Source organism: Manis pentadactyla, chromosome 16, assembly GCF_030020395.1.
Source record: "Manis pentadactyla isolate mManPen7 chromosome 16, mManPen7.hap1, whole genome shotgun sequence".
NCBI lineage: Eukaryota > Metazoa > Chordata > Mammalia > Pholidota > Manidae > Manis > Manis pentadactyla.
Window position 1 is genome coordinate 67840327 of NC_080034.1, and position 14766 is coordinate 67855092.

Sequence of the window (14766 nt, forward strand, 5' to 3'; positions counted from 1 at the left end):
CGCCCAGGTTTGCTCCACACCAGGACAACAGTATAAGGTGATATTTCCCCATCTCCTGTTAACACCTCCTGATTTGTTGAGGGAGCCACCCCCTTTCTTAATGCCTTGGTGAATCTGGCTTTACAAACTGACACACCCATCTTACATAAACTGCTTTACTTAAGCCTACACAGCCCACACCTACACTTGAGACAGATCATCATTAGAACTTTAGAACAAGTCAACATGATTATCCACATTTGGAACCAAAAGATTTTTTCAGATCCAAAAGGTTGCTCAGAAGACATCCTCAAAATAGGAAGGAAGTAATGCCACACGAGGCCCCTGATGCACGCGCTTATGGCATGTGAATTTGGGAGGCTTCTTAGGTCCGTTAGGACAGATAGACTCATTATTTTGAAACTGCTAAATTATTAATTGATTTGACCTCAAATGATTCACACCTATATTTTCCTTTTAAGAACTACCTGAAAACATGAATACTGGGGGGTACATTTTTTCCTCTTATACAATTTTAGAAATAAATCTCCATGGATGCATCATATAAAATGTTACCATGTAGGTGTCTTGTCTATGTATTGCCCCCATCCCCAAAACACCCTTAATTGTTTTATTTGTAACAGTGATTCTTAAGAGGGGGTAATATTCCTCCCCGAGAAGACCCAACTATGAGGACATTTGGCAATGTCTAGAGCTACTTTTTTTTGCCAGAATTAGGGAAGCTGTTGCTGGCATCTAGTGGGCAGATACCAGAGATGTTGGTGGCCATCCTACCGAGTACCAGTGCTCCCCCCACAACAAAGAATTACCCTGCCCCAAAGCTAATAATGCTGAGGACGGGGAACCTGGGTTTATTTACGTAGTTATGATTACTATGCACCACTTTACTTAAAACTGGAGGGCCACTTCAGGCTGAATTCTCAGCAACCGCACTAAGAGTGTTAGCGACCTTCATGCACACAGTGCTACCCTCCCACCTTCAGGGGCTCCTGGGATGCAGAGGGATGAGAGGCAGGGAAGGCTCTCTGGGCAGAGAGCCTTCTCTGCTCCTGGCCTTCCTTTTGCCTCCATCTTTGGGGAGGTGTCCTTGTCCACATGTATACATTCCTTTCCTACCAAAACCTTTCAGAAAGCTCCCGGTCTGTGTCCCTGAGGGGAGAGCACACATCGCTGGCCATTGAACCAGGGGGCAGGACGCACAGTTGCTGAGCTCCTTTCCAGCTCTCTGTGCCCCACCCCTTGTCATCCCCTTGAGGGCCTGTCAAAATATACGCCTGGTGAGCTGTGCCCACTCATCTGAGTCCATCCCCAAAGCCACCTCATCCATCCATCTGCAGTATCTACTCAGAAGTACCAGGAATCTCAGCACCAGAAATGAAGAAGAATCCTGGTAGAAAGACATGCAGAAATATGCAGAGCTGGGGCCAGACCCAGGCCCAGATGGCACCTGGACACAGGTCACACCAGCATCAATGCCAGGGGCCTGCCTGGGCAGGTATACATGGAACATAACACGGCTGCCGTCCCAGTCAGCTTGAGGGAGGACCTCAGGACGCAACCGAGAAACCGCTCCATGCCCTGTAGAGAGAAACCAACAAATTCAACAAAGTGAGTGTGTGTGTGTGTGTGTGTGTGTGTGTGTGTGTGTGTGTGTGTGTGTGAGTGTGTGTGTAGGTGTGTATGGCAAGGCAGCCGAGTAGGTCCAGATCAGAGTTACAACTGACACAAATGGGGAGTTACTAAAATCATCAGGATGGGGGAAGGGGAAATCTCTCTGCCACCACAAATTTAAGTCAAATTGCCTCAATCAGCCCACAGTGTGGCAGTAAAAAGCGTTCCCAACATCCTTCCGTAAATCTTTGATTTCCTGGGGAAATCATGCCCCACAGTGGCCTTGGGTTCTAGTCCCTTCCTGTCCTCAAAGGAGACTCAGCCACTCACCCCAGCCTCAAGAGAAAGGCAGTGCCTGCCTCCATCCCCACGCAAACAGTTCTCACATTAGGGACTCATGGGTAGTCAAACCTTACAGCTCTGTGGAGTTTCCCACAGCTGCATGAACCAGTCCCAGCTCCGGGCCGCCTCCGGCTCCCTGTCCACTTCCAACCCTCAGCCTCTCCCATCTCCTCAGGGCTGTCTGGGACGTGCCAGATTCTTCTCTCACCCAGGGCAGCTTCAAGAGAGACTTCCTCACACTGAGTCCTGGCACCAGCCAGCATCGGCTGTGACATTGGCCTAAACATCCCCCTCTCGGCTTCAGCTTCCCAACCTTGAGCTGGGAATTTTCATAATACACACTCTGCAGTTCAAATGAGAAAAGCCAGAGGAAATGCTAGCACAGCCCCAGCTGGCACATACTAAGTCAGGAAATGTTATCCAGTATTGCCCTTGTATTATTCCCTAAAGCCATGGATTTCTGGATAGCCTCTGTCCACCCCAGAGGCTGAGCTAATTACTTTTCCAAACAAGACAGCAAAGTATTTTTCTACCTGTTACCTGGAGAATGAGGGACTCTCACAGAACCTGACAAGGCACTGAAAGTTTTTAAACAATTACCTCTGTCCATCTTGCCAATCTGTCACACTCTTTCACTCTTACTCTTTGTACAACTCTCTCTCTCTCTCTCTCTGTGTATCTTTCTGTGTCTCTCATTCTCTTTATCTGTCTTTCTCTTTTTGTTTTTCTCTGTGTGTGTATGTGTGTGTGTGTGTGTGTGTGTCTTTCTCTGGCTGATCATTCTCCTACCTGGGCAGGACTCCTCGTCCCCACAACGCACAACAGTGACTCCCCCAGGTCCGCAGTACCTGGCCCTCTGGACCCAGCTCTGTGCACCTTGCAGTCTCCTTCCCAACACAGCCTGATGCAGACCCCAGGCCTCTTCTTCAAATCCTCAAGGCAAGGACTTGATGGCTCAGCTGAGATGAGGTGTGGACTTCGTTGGCGTAGCTGTGGCCAAAGGAGCAGGGACACAACAATCTGGAACAACATGGCCCTGAGCCAGGCAGAGAAACGGAAGCACGTGTAAGCAAAACATGTGCTGACTGACACCTGCACATTCACTCTCAGCCAAAGCCGGCGTGTGCAGGGGGCGCACAGAGCTGTCCCTGCTGTAGCCTCCAGCTTACACCCTGCATCAGCCTCTGGGCTTCATCCACCAGTGGTTCTCATCTACGCAGATCCCCCGGCTGCGGCCAGGGCTAGACCAGGCACTGAGGAATCAAAGTCTAGAGACTAGGGAGGCATGCGTGCCAAAGGAGGAGGGTGCTGGCCTCTAAACCAACGTGGTATCTCCCCTTAGACTCCCACTCAGTGTTTCACAGACAGTGTCTGAAGAAGCACAGGTATCCAGGAGACCTTAGCAGATGTTCCTCACCTCACCCCTTTAGAGGGCCTCTCTACAGGAAGCCTTCAAATCCCTACAGGGTCTGTTTCCCTGGGAGGTTTGGGAATTAACACACCCAAAACTCTGAAAGGTTCTTCAGAACCAAACTCAGCATTTCCCAAACTTGTTTGACAAAAGAACCATTCTTAAGTAAAATACCTGTGAACATCACATAGGTACTCCTTGGAATACAGTTTGGGGACCTGGCATTCTGTTGTTTTCCCCTGCGGCCCCTTCAGGGCTGGCCGTGCTCCCCTGCTCCCCTCCTTCTCCCTGTGAGCTCACTGGGGACAGGAGGCTGCACTTCACCTGTCCCTGCCCCAGTGCACTGCCTGCACCTGAACCCACACTGTTCCCTAGCAAGGCCCACCAGGCAACGTCTCCCCTTTAAACCCTGTTCCCCATGGTCACCCACATGTTGCCTTCAGGGTCTTCATTTCTCACCTTATTCTCTAGTGTCCTGTTCCCCAGCTAACCCCTCCTCATCTCCTCTAAGATCAGGAAATGGGGTGCCCACATGTCTTCCGCCAGCAGCCAGCCTCTGTTGCCCTGGCCCTTCCTCCTCTGTTCATTCATCAGGCAGGAGCCCTGCTCCATCAGGAAGACGTGGGCTTGGTAACAGGAGGAACCAGCAGCCTTCCCTACCAGTCTCCAGTTGGACTGGGTGCTGCGCCATAAACCAGAAAGAGCACAGACCAGTGGGCATGGCAGGTAAAGGATGGAGAACCAGCTACGGGGCACAGAAGAGGGAAGCTTGCACCGCTACAGGGCCAGGGGAGGGCCACCCTGCAGAGAGGCCTAAGGGCAGGGGGAGCTTCTCAGGAGTTGGAGACAGGGAAGAGCAGGGTGGGTCTTGTCAGCCCCCAGAACCCGGCACTTCCCAGTGTAGACTGTGCCGTCAGTGGCGGGCTTGTTCATGGTGCTGATGGGATCCAGTGGGCATCTTAGAAAGACCACTCCAGCAGCAGGGCAGAGCCCCGTGGTGCCCCGGCAAGGGCTGCCCAGCCCCTGCTGTGGTCTGGGGTCCTGATGGGGGAGATCAGCCACACATCCCCAGGTCTCTCCAGCTGCCCCTCAGGCCTTGTGCTTTGTGTGCAGCCATCATATTTTCGCCCAATCATCTTTCCCACTCTTTCTATTTACCACCATGATTTTTCAAGTGTCCTGGCCAAGACCCTTAGGACCCTCACCAAATCCATTAGCACTTCCTCCATCCATAAAATGCCTTGCCTCTGTCCCTCCCTCTCCAGCCTTGTGGCCTCTCCCTGCCCAGCCCCAGCACAGCCTCCTGCCCAGGCCCCTGGTCGGCATTTCCAGCAGCTCACTCACAAAGTGATGACACTTTTTCCTTCTGCCTTACGTGCTGTGGTCCTTGGCCATGTGCCCACTGGGTACATCTTTGACTCCTCCAATCGATCTCCTCTCCCCACACCTCCAGTCATGCTGTCCTACCCAACAGCTGGCTCTCTCTCACACCCAGCTCAGCGCTGCCCCTTGGTAGGACTTTTCCCTGAAGCAGCTCTCAGTTGCTCTACTCCTTGGACCCTGAGCAGATGCTTTCCTGGACTGACATTTATCTTTTTACATTTAGGTCCTATTCTACCAGCTAGACAGTGAGCCCCTCAGAGCAGAGACTTCATTCTGCATTTGGCCCCTCCTCCCCTGATAGGTGCAGAAAGGGCATAGTCATGTCGTTGATCAGGAGCTTTGGGCCCCCATTTGCTCTGTGCATCTCTGTGGCCGATCTTGGTCTCCCGTGGGCAGATGTGACTTTCTGAGCATCCACCTCACTATTGAGAAGTAATTCAGGCAATTCTCCTGGGAAAAAGCTGGTTCATTAGATTTTTCCATGGCTAATCTCTGATAAGTACTCAGGTTTCTGGTTCTCTAATTTGCTAAAAAAACAAGCCAAACCTGATCCATCAAATAGCATCTCCTAGGAGGTTACATATAATGCAGTGCGGTGTTCTTAGCTTGTTGTAAAATTATAATAACAGTAAAGGATTATCATAGACTTTTGTACCTTTTAATATTTTCTCATCACACTGAATTTAAAAATTTATTCATCCTTATAAATTTTTTAAAATATTCATCCTTCTTTTCTTTACAAGGATCTAATTCAAGTAGCAGTCACTAAGTGAATACAATAGTCTAAGCATTATTCTAGGTGTTTTTGCATTCATTATATCACTTTATGATCAGATATAGTCACAGTTTTAGCAAAACTGACCTGAGTACATTTTATTCACTTGTGCTTGTAGATTTAATTGAAGTCAGCCAAAGTGATAATATAAATTATATAAATCAGACAATGGGAGCTTCTGAGCTATATTTAAACAGGTAACTAATGAATATTCATTGACTTGAATAAACTTTGCCGTAGCCTCGCAAGGTTGGTATTATTACCCATGCTGAAAATGAAAAAACTGAAAATACTAGACAGGACATACTTTGCCCAGGGTTTCACAGCTGGTAAATGGAGCCAGATTAGAACCCTTCTCAGCCTGGCTTCTAGCTTGTTCTTAACTGTCTTCCCATAGATAACCACCCAGATGCTCCACTCCTAAACCCAAATCTGCCCTACATGCCAATGAGCCCAGTGGACAGACCTGGAATGTGTCTCCCCACAGAGCACATGAAACCATACAGGCCCTAAGTGGTAGGAAGTGACTGGCTGTGTGGGCTTCTTTTCCTGAACTGAACTGACGAGTTTGCATTTATAATGCAACATTTGGGTACTGCTACTTTACAAGAGGGGCTGACAGCCCTTCTGAAAGGAAACCCAAATCCTGATGGAGGTCAACTAATTAGGTCAGGGATTTGTGAGAAGTCCTCTCTACCTCATGCCCTGAGAAGATGACTCTGTAGAAGCAGACAAAACTCAAGCCTGTCTCCTGGGGACTTCTGGTCTACCCCCTCTGACCTTGTCACATACCACATGCAATCTTCAATTTATAAATAGACATAATCTTAACATTATCCATAAAATAGAAGTACTATAAATAGTACAAGAAATGACCATATCCATTCTGCACTACACCCCAAACCCCAGTATGGCACGCCTTCCAGATGAGAAAGAGGCCACATATGCAAACAACTGAACAGCTAATAGCTATAGCCTTCAGAACTTTATCTTAAAACATAAGTAATTTCTATAAGGTAGCAAATTTTTTTATTAGGGTATCATTGATACACAATCTTATGAAGGGTTCACATGAGCAGCATTGTGGTTACAACATTGGCCCATAATAAATATCCCCACCACACCCCACTGCAGTCACTGTCCATCAGCGTAGTACGATGCTACCGAGTCACTACCTGTTTTCTCCATGCTATACTGCCTCAAGGTAGCAATTGTTTTAAATAAAGTCCTTAGAGATATACATATTTAGTGAATATATAGATTCATTGTAAAAAGTCTCATTATTTTCAAAGTGAATGTTTCATGTGAAGAAAATAGCAAATGCTGAGTTTGAAGCTAGAATCCTCATTGGGAAAATCTGAATGCACATATGAAGAAAGCTATTCTCTTTATGTGAGTGATTCACTTATTAAGAAGCAGGAAGCTTGTTTTTAAGAGAACATCTATTCATTGCTCACTGACTTAATATTCAGAGTATTACTCCCTGTGGTTCTACAATTAGTGTTTAGTCATACCATTTTTCTTACATAAGAATTACCTAGATTGTATATAAAACTTGCATATATATGCATGGTCTTTGATCTAGAGTGCCCATCAGCATAGGATTAATAACATACGATTGTGAAATTCTAAGGTTGAAAATCTCTGTGATGTTGGAGACATGAAAATCATTAAGTTCTGCTGTTGTTATTCAGAGTGGTAGTGCTTTCAATTTAATTACTGTTGGTAAGTCTCTTAGCTGAGTGATTCTTTTAAGGATGACTGTTACATTAAGACAAATGGATCTATTCCTAGGCCTGGTAAGTACAGTCTGTTAAAGGTCTGAACATTTGATCATATTGTATGGTTAATCCTCTAATTGCCCATTGAGAAACTATTTCAAGAATAATTATAGTACTTGGTACTATTCATATGCATTACTAATCCTTTTTCAAATCTTATGAAGCTATTTGGCTCAACAATATCCTCAGGCTGAAGTTGCCATAGATTTGGGCCAGACATTCCTTTAAAATACTGCCCTGGACACACACAAAAACCAAATATATTTGCTTTCAGAGTGCATTTAAAGTAGTTTACTCATGCATTCTTGCCTGAGCTCTTTATAAGTGTGAACAAGCCCTTTTTCTCAGGGGTGGATTCATTAAAATCACATAGACTGAGGAAAATGTCCAATCTTCCCTTATTCAGTCTGGCTAACTTCTATTTGCCCCCAAAACTTATGCAGAGATGTCAGCTCCTCCCAGAAGTGGTTTCTAAAGACCTAAATGGAGGCCGGCAGCCTGCTTTCTGCTCCCCTTGTATCTTGGACCTCTTTCCTCCACTCAAGTACTAGATGCTGGTGTTTCATAGAAGCGAGTAAGGCACATTGCTGCTCTCAAAGGAGCAGAAGGTAAATAACTACAAACTGGTGAGGCTTCTTTTGATCTTGGCACAGTGGAGGCCACAGAAGGAGCTGGGCTTGGAGAAATCTGGGAAGCCTTCAGGGAAAGGGTGAGCAAAAGCAGGAATAACTTAGGTCACTTTCCAAAGAATGTTCCATGGGCTGCCTACCAGGATAGGCAAAAACAAGAGCAGCCCACAGTGACTATTGTAGTAAATCAGGTGGATCCAGCCCTAGAGCAAATAAGTACAGAGTGTGACATACATGAACCTTTAACAGAAAAAAAGGCAGGCACGTCAACTCTAGTAAAAAGCTGTGGCATTTTCTTGGGACCACCCTTCTCCATTTCTCTTTTTTGGTTCTTAGCACCAGTAGTCCCTCCTCTACCAAAGTGTGCAATCAGATGGATGACTGTGGACTATCTCATTTTGAGCTGATATTTACTAGTATCCCCCAGAGGAGGCTCTTGGTGGATCAGAAAGAATCAAAGAAGGAGTTAGAGGGCTTCAGGCAGAGTGGACATGGACATTTGTCATTCTGGTTTGGCCACTCACCAACTTAGCTTCTCTCAGTGTAGGAATATTGTGCAGGTTGTGGTGGAGGCCAAGGCTGTTTGCACTGCGGGAAGCTGACTTTTGCAGCTGAACACAAGCAGGGCACATGTATAGGCTCTGCCCACTGATGTCCCACACTGGCTCTAACTCAGGAGCTGCCAATGCAAAGAGGCAGGGGATGCTTGGAACCCCTCCTGGCCATAGCTTCCTTGAGTTTGCAGAGGTGGCATCTAGTGGCCACTGCAGAGGGCAACCTGGGTGATACCAGCATTACAGGCACCATGGTATGGTAAGATGATCTTGCCTCCAGTCTGTGATGTCATTGTAGGAAATTCTCAGCTATGTAACCTGCAAGACTGTTTGCCCAGCCCTCCCAGAGAGTCTTGTACACTTTATTTTTTTTAACACATTCTTTTTCTTCTGAAATTAGTCTGAGTTGGTTTCTGTTGAGACAGAATTTGACTGGAGAAGGAGAATGGGGCCTTAAAGAGTGGACTGGGACCAGTTCTCTCAGGTAATCTCAGGTGTAGGAGGGCCTTTGCATTCATCTAGTCAAACTGTCCTCTGCTTCCCAGTAGGACACAGTCCCAGAGAGGAGAAAGCACTTGTGTCTGCCCTTGCCTGCGAAAAACCAAGATAGAGAGAACAATGGCTGGAGAGAGAGATTTCTGACCTGGTGGCTGGGAGGAGGGGTACACACATGCTCCCTGCTACCCCTGGGAATTCACTTACAAGGCATCTAGCCCATCCTGCAGGTGAGGGGCAGATCTTCCCAATGCGCTTCCCACACCCCGCGCCTAATACATAGGGGTTCCCAGCAAACGTCAGTGCTTCAGCTTTGCTGGGTCACATTAGTGCTGACGCATGTCACAGCCAGGTCAGCCGGATGCCTGTGGCCTGGCTGGCTCTCCTTCCTAGCTCTTTGCAGCTCCCTGTCCTCTCCTCCTTATTCCCAAAGGCTGCTAGATGTCCATTTGTCCAGAGTCCTAGGCCCATCCCTCCAGGAATCAGAAGGCTATGACTGTCCATCAAGCTTTGAGAAGCCGAGACCTGTTTCAATGGCAGAAGCATCAGAAATGGGGAGCCAAGAGGGCAGCAAGCCACCACTACACAGGGAACAAAGAGCCTGGATGTTGGCCTTTAATGACTGAAAGTCAGTGTGTCCATGAGAAAGAAGCTGTGGTTATATATAGAACAGTGTAGAAGGCATCCAGGAAAAGTCATTCTTTCTCCTGTTGACACAGGCAATAAAGGGAAGAGAACTATAATCTTGTACTATAATTCTATAAAGTGCATATTAACTGCAATCTTGTGGGAGAATTGATTGTCCTTTGTGGATAATCATCCTAAGCACAATAACCATTAGGTATGACAGTATACATCACATTAAATTTGTTGTAAGTTTTATTTTGTTACAATACTAAGCCTGTTCTTGTTTGTTCAACATCCTTTTGTCCTGTTAACATGCTTACCTCTTCATAATCCTGAAAATTTAGAGGTAGTGTCACTTCAGTACAACCAGATTGTCCCACCACCTCCCAAATATGTTCTCTCTCTCTCCTCCTCTCGCCTTATGTCATACTATCCCCACATCGAACTGTTTGGAGAATGACAATATATGCAATTATTAGGCTAAATTAAAAGAAGATACTAAAGTATAATATTAAATCATTTATAAATATTAAGGAAACTTGATTAGGAAGTAGGCAACAGGAGAAGCCTAATCCTGATAAATGACCCTTTCATCACTTCTCATGATATCAACAGAAGTCCACAGAATTACAACTCCCCTAACTGACAAGCTAATCCTGGAGCAGGATGGTGGGGCGGGGAATTAAAAGAAGAAACTGAAAAAGGGGGGTTCCCAGACGCTGCCGGACCCCATGGTGTGTCTGCTGCGGATGCTCATACAGTGAATGCCGCCAGATTTTCCCACTTCGCAGCTCAAACAACTTTTGACCCTCACATTTTCTTTTAATCCAGTGCCTTGTGCTGGATGGGGGCTGAGGGCATGCCAGGGGAAGGATGGGGTTCCAGAAGTCTCCAGGAGGGGTGGGGCATGGCCATGTGGAATAGGCACTAGTGTCACACAGTTCTCCAGTTTTCAGCTCGAGAGCCACTTCCCTTGCTACAAAACACCCAATGGCCAAAAGGTCCAAAAGCAACCCTATGAGCACCAAGACACAGTCATGGACATTCAGAGGGAGCAGATGGCCCTGGTTTTAATGAGATACCAGGGAACTGATAACTGACTTTTACTCAGCATCGAACATGAAGTACTAATCCATACTTCAAAAGTGTGGACCTCACCATGTTACCAAATCACTCAAACTGGGATGTTACCTGAAGGGGCTGCCTGCTGCCAACCCACTGCTGCACTTCAATTGCAAATGGGGGCATGGAAGTCATGTGGTTCCGGGAGAAACAGTAGCTGTGGGATGTTTCTGGGCTTAGGTTCTCAGCTCTGCTTACTTACTAACTTCATAACCTTGGGCATGTCGCTCAGCCTCAGCTTACTCATCTGTAAAATGGGAGTAATCGCCATGTACTGCCCTGGCAAGACTGTTGGGAAGATTTACACCTAGAGTGACATGGTGACTGTGCATTTCCTCCTTCCCACTTAATAAAATTCAGGCAAATTGCTCATCCTCTGTTATCTTTTCTTGTTTTTTAAATGAGTATCAGTAACAACTGCTCCCATGTTCTGCCCCTAGGTGTTATGAAAACCCACTGTACAGTTGTTTCTGTGATTATAAATGTTTAACTTCTCAGAATCAGGAGTTATAGAAGCACATGATTTTTTTCCCAGAAAATAATAAGGCCTTCTCATTCTGCCTATAAATATCCAGTTGCAATAGTGTAACATCATTATGGTCATGTTGTTGGATAGAATATTGCTATCTAAAGCTAATAAAATAGAGAAAGCTCTGTTTCTATATTAGGTAGAATTACCAAAGCTCTCAGTCCTTTTGTAGGAACTTACCCATGGTTGCTAATACAAATATGTTACCTGATCAATACACACAACCACACACATACATGTGTACACACACATTCACTAAGAAATCCTTGGCATACTGTTTCAACCTGGAAATTACATTGTATCCTGCAGTTGTGCCCTGGAGCTGTCTGTACGCAGGTGCAATCCTCTCATGGCATCCTTGGGCTTCTCCACTGAGAGACTTTACTCCCTGGTGCCCAAGAGGTATGTGTCTCACATCAAATTCCATCATAAATTAAAGAGTACATTCTAGGTTGAAGAAAAGAGAACTTCTTGGCTTCCATGTATTTATCAAGGAAGAATAAACATAAAAGACAGTATTTTCCCTACTAAAGGGAAAATTCATCTTTAATCTCTTCCCATAGAATGAAAAGAGAATCCCAAACAGTGAATGCTTGGCACATTGTCTTTTGGCTGAAGAACTTCTTCTGCAGCATTTATAATTTATAATTATATAAATTTATAATTTATAATTATTATTAAAGTCAAAGAACCAAAATGAATGCACAACTTATGTATATATTAATTCTTAATGCTTTGAAATATATGGGAAATTTTATAAGAATCCAAAGATATTGCCAATTCAGTATTTATGTACACTGTATATAAGTACATTCATAAAAGTTTTAAAAGATTATGCCTCAGATCTGTCATGACCTATTAAATTCTACATCCATCATTAAGTTAATTACCAAGTTCTTTGCCATCGTCATGAGATGAAACACCTTTGATCCACAAAATGATTTGTTTATTTATATAAAATGAGTCACGAAATAAAGCTCTGTTTCAGGTTAGACTATGAAATCCAATAACTGAGTAAAGCAGTAGTGAAATGCATTGCTCTAAATACTAATACTAGTAATATTAACTAAAAATACAGAAAATGAGTAAAGGAAAAAAAGTAGACAAGAACCAGACTATGTTCATGTGCCAGACTGATTTAATTTTGAAAAGCTGATCTGCAATTTGAGTTACTAAAACTGTTTTCAAACAAGTTTGCAGTGCTTTATTCTGGACTTCAATCTATAATACAGTGAAAATCTCCATCAAAATGCTGTTCAGAAAGTAGAAGGGCTGCCTGTGGAGAAAAGGCTAGTGGACTTGAGGACATGTGGTATTGTTCTTTGGACTCAAAAAAAAACCCAGACTAAATCTTATCAAGTCTACCAAGAACTAGATAATTGATCTTTGAAAAACTTTCTACAATCTACCTCAGTTTAATTCAGACTTGAATACCAGAAATTTCCTGAAGTCTCAGCCCCTTTTCAATTTAGACTTAAATCCTCAGAATGCAATGAGGATAATACATTTACAAACATCCTAAAGGCCAGAAACTCAAACAAACTGAAGTTAAAACCATTAAAACTATGCAATCATTTAAACATATGCACAAAAAGCATTTGGCAAAATGGGAGTCCTACTAATGATTTTTTTTAAAAAGAGCCTCTTAGCTACTCAGCCATAAAAAAATGATGAAATCTTGCTATCTGTGACAAAATGGATAGCTCTAGAGGGTATTACGCTAAGTGAAGTAAGTCAGACAGAAAGACAAAAATCATGTGATTTCCCTTATATGTGGATTCTAAAAACAAAACAAATGAATAAACAAAACTAAAATAGACTCGAACACAGAGGACAGACTGGTGGTTGCCATAAAGAAGGCCTGTATGAGATGGGTGAAATAGATGAAGAGGAAAAAATTAGTGAGAATGTTTGCTATTTTGGCCTGAATAATGGTTAACAAGCTGTACACTAAGATTTGTTCATTTTATTGTATGTATGTAATGGAAATAAAATAAAAAATATGTTTAAAAAAACCTCTTAGCAAACTAGGTATAGAAGGGAACTTCCTTAAACTAATAGAGATTCCATAAACAAAATCTAAAATGAAATGTGGAATGCTTTGCCTTCCCCCATAAGATGGAGAATGAAGCAAAGATGTCTACTCTCACCATTTTATTCAAAACTGTACTCAAAATCCTACCCATTGTGATAAGATAAGAAAAAGAAATAAAAGCTATAAATATTAGAAAAGAGTAAGTAAAATTGTCTCTGCAGATGACACCATAGTTTATTCAGAAAATCCTGTGAACTGTATAAGACAACCAGACAACCACTAACATTTATATGGGTATTCATCAATGTCTCATGATTACAAGATTAATATACAAAAGTCTATTGTACTTTTCATACTAACATAAACAATTGAAAAACTGTTTAATTTTGTTTACAATAGCACCAAAAATGTATAATACTTAAGAATAAGTCTAACAAGTGAAAACTATAAAAATATTGCTGAGAAAAATTAAAGAAAAACTAAATAAAGTAAGAAATATATCCCATGCTCATAAGATAAAAGACTCAAGTCTTAGTGTTAAGATGTCAATTGTCCCCAAATTGAGCTAAGATTCAATGCAATAACCCCAGCAGATTTTTGTAGAAATTAACAAGGTGATTCTAAAATTTCTACAGAAATTCAAAGGACCTAGAATAACCAAAGCAATCTTCAAAAAGAAGAATGAAGTTAAAGGTCTCACACTATCTGACTTCAAGATGCACTATACATAAAGCTATAGCAATCAAGAAAGTATGTTACTGACATAAGGACAGACAAGAATGAATGGAACAGCATAGAGAGCCTAAAAATAGACCCACACTTAGAAGATCATTTGACTTTTTCTAAAGGAACCACAGCAATCTAGGGGAAAGAATAGTCTTATAAACAAATAGTACTAAATAACTTGACATTTGTGGGATAAAAAATTTACTTTGACCCCTACCTTACACCATCCACAGAAATTAATTTGAGATGGATCATAAACTAAAATGTAAAAGCTAAAACCATAAAGATTTTAAAGGAATTATAGGAATGTCTGTGTCTGTGGGTTTTTCAGACAAGATATGGAAAACAATACCATACAATAAAAAGATAACCTTACAAAATTCAAAAGATCTGTTCATCAAAAGACACCATTAAGAAAATGAATAAGCTGGTTATAGACTGGGAGAAAATAGTTGCAAAACAAATATTCAAATATTATATAAAGAACTCATAAAACTCATAGAAAGAAAAATAAAAGCAAGCAAGAGATTTCAATATTTCACAAATTTAAAAATGTTCAACATCTCTGGTCATCAGGGAAATGCAATTAAACTATGATCAGATTCTACTGTGCACCAACTAGATGTAAAACTAAGAAATATTGACAATAGTAGATAGTGGTGAAGAGTTGAAGCAGGTAGAGGTATAAAATGGTACAACCACTTTGGAAAAGGACCCTATCATTTCTTAAACTTAACATACACTAA

The 14766-nt window shown here is 43.1% G+C and overlaps 1 protein-coding gene across 2 annotated transcripts in view; it reads right to left on the reverse strand.

Moving 5' to 3' along the window:
• Nucleotides 1–421: 421 nt before the first annotated feature.
• Nucleotides 422–14766, reverse strand: part of LOC118914185 (uncharacterized) — a 79864-nt gene continuing 65519 nt past the window's right edge. For both annotated transcript variants that reach the window (XM_057494199.1, XM_057494200.1), the window contains exon 3: nucleotides 422–1578. In XM_057494199.1, coding sequence (XP_057350182.1) covers nucleotides 1262–1578 — 317 coding nt within the window. In that variant the 3' untranslated portion in view covers nucleotides 422–1261. The remainder of the gene's footprint in view (nucleotides 1579–14766) is intronic.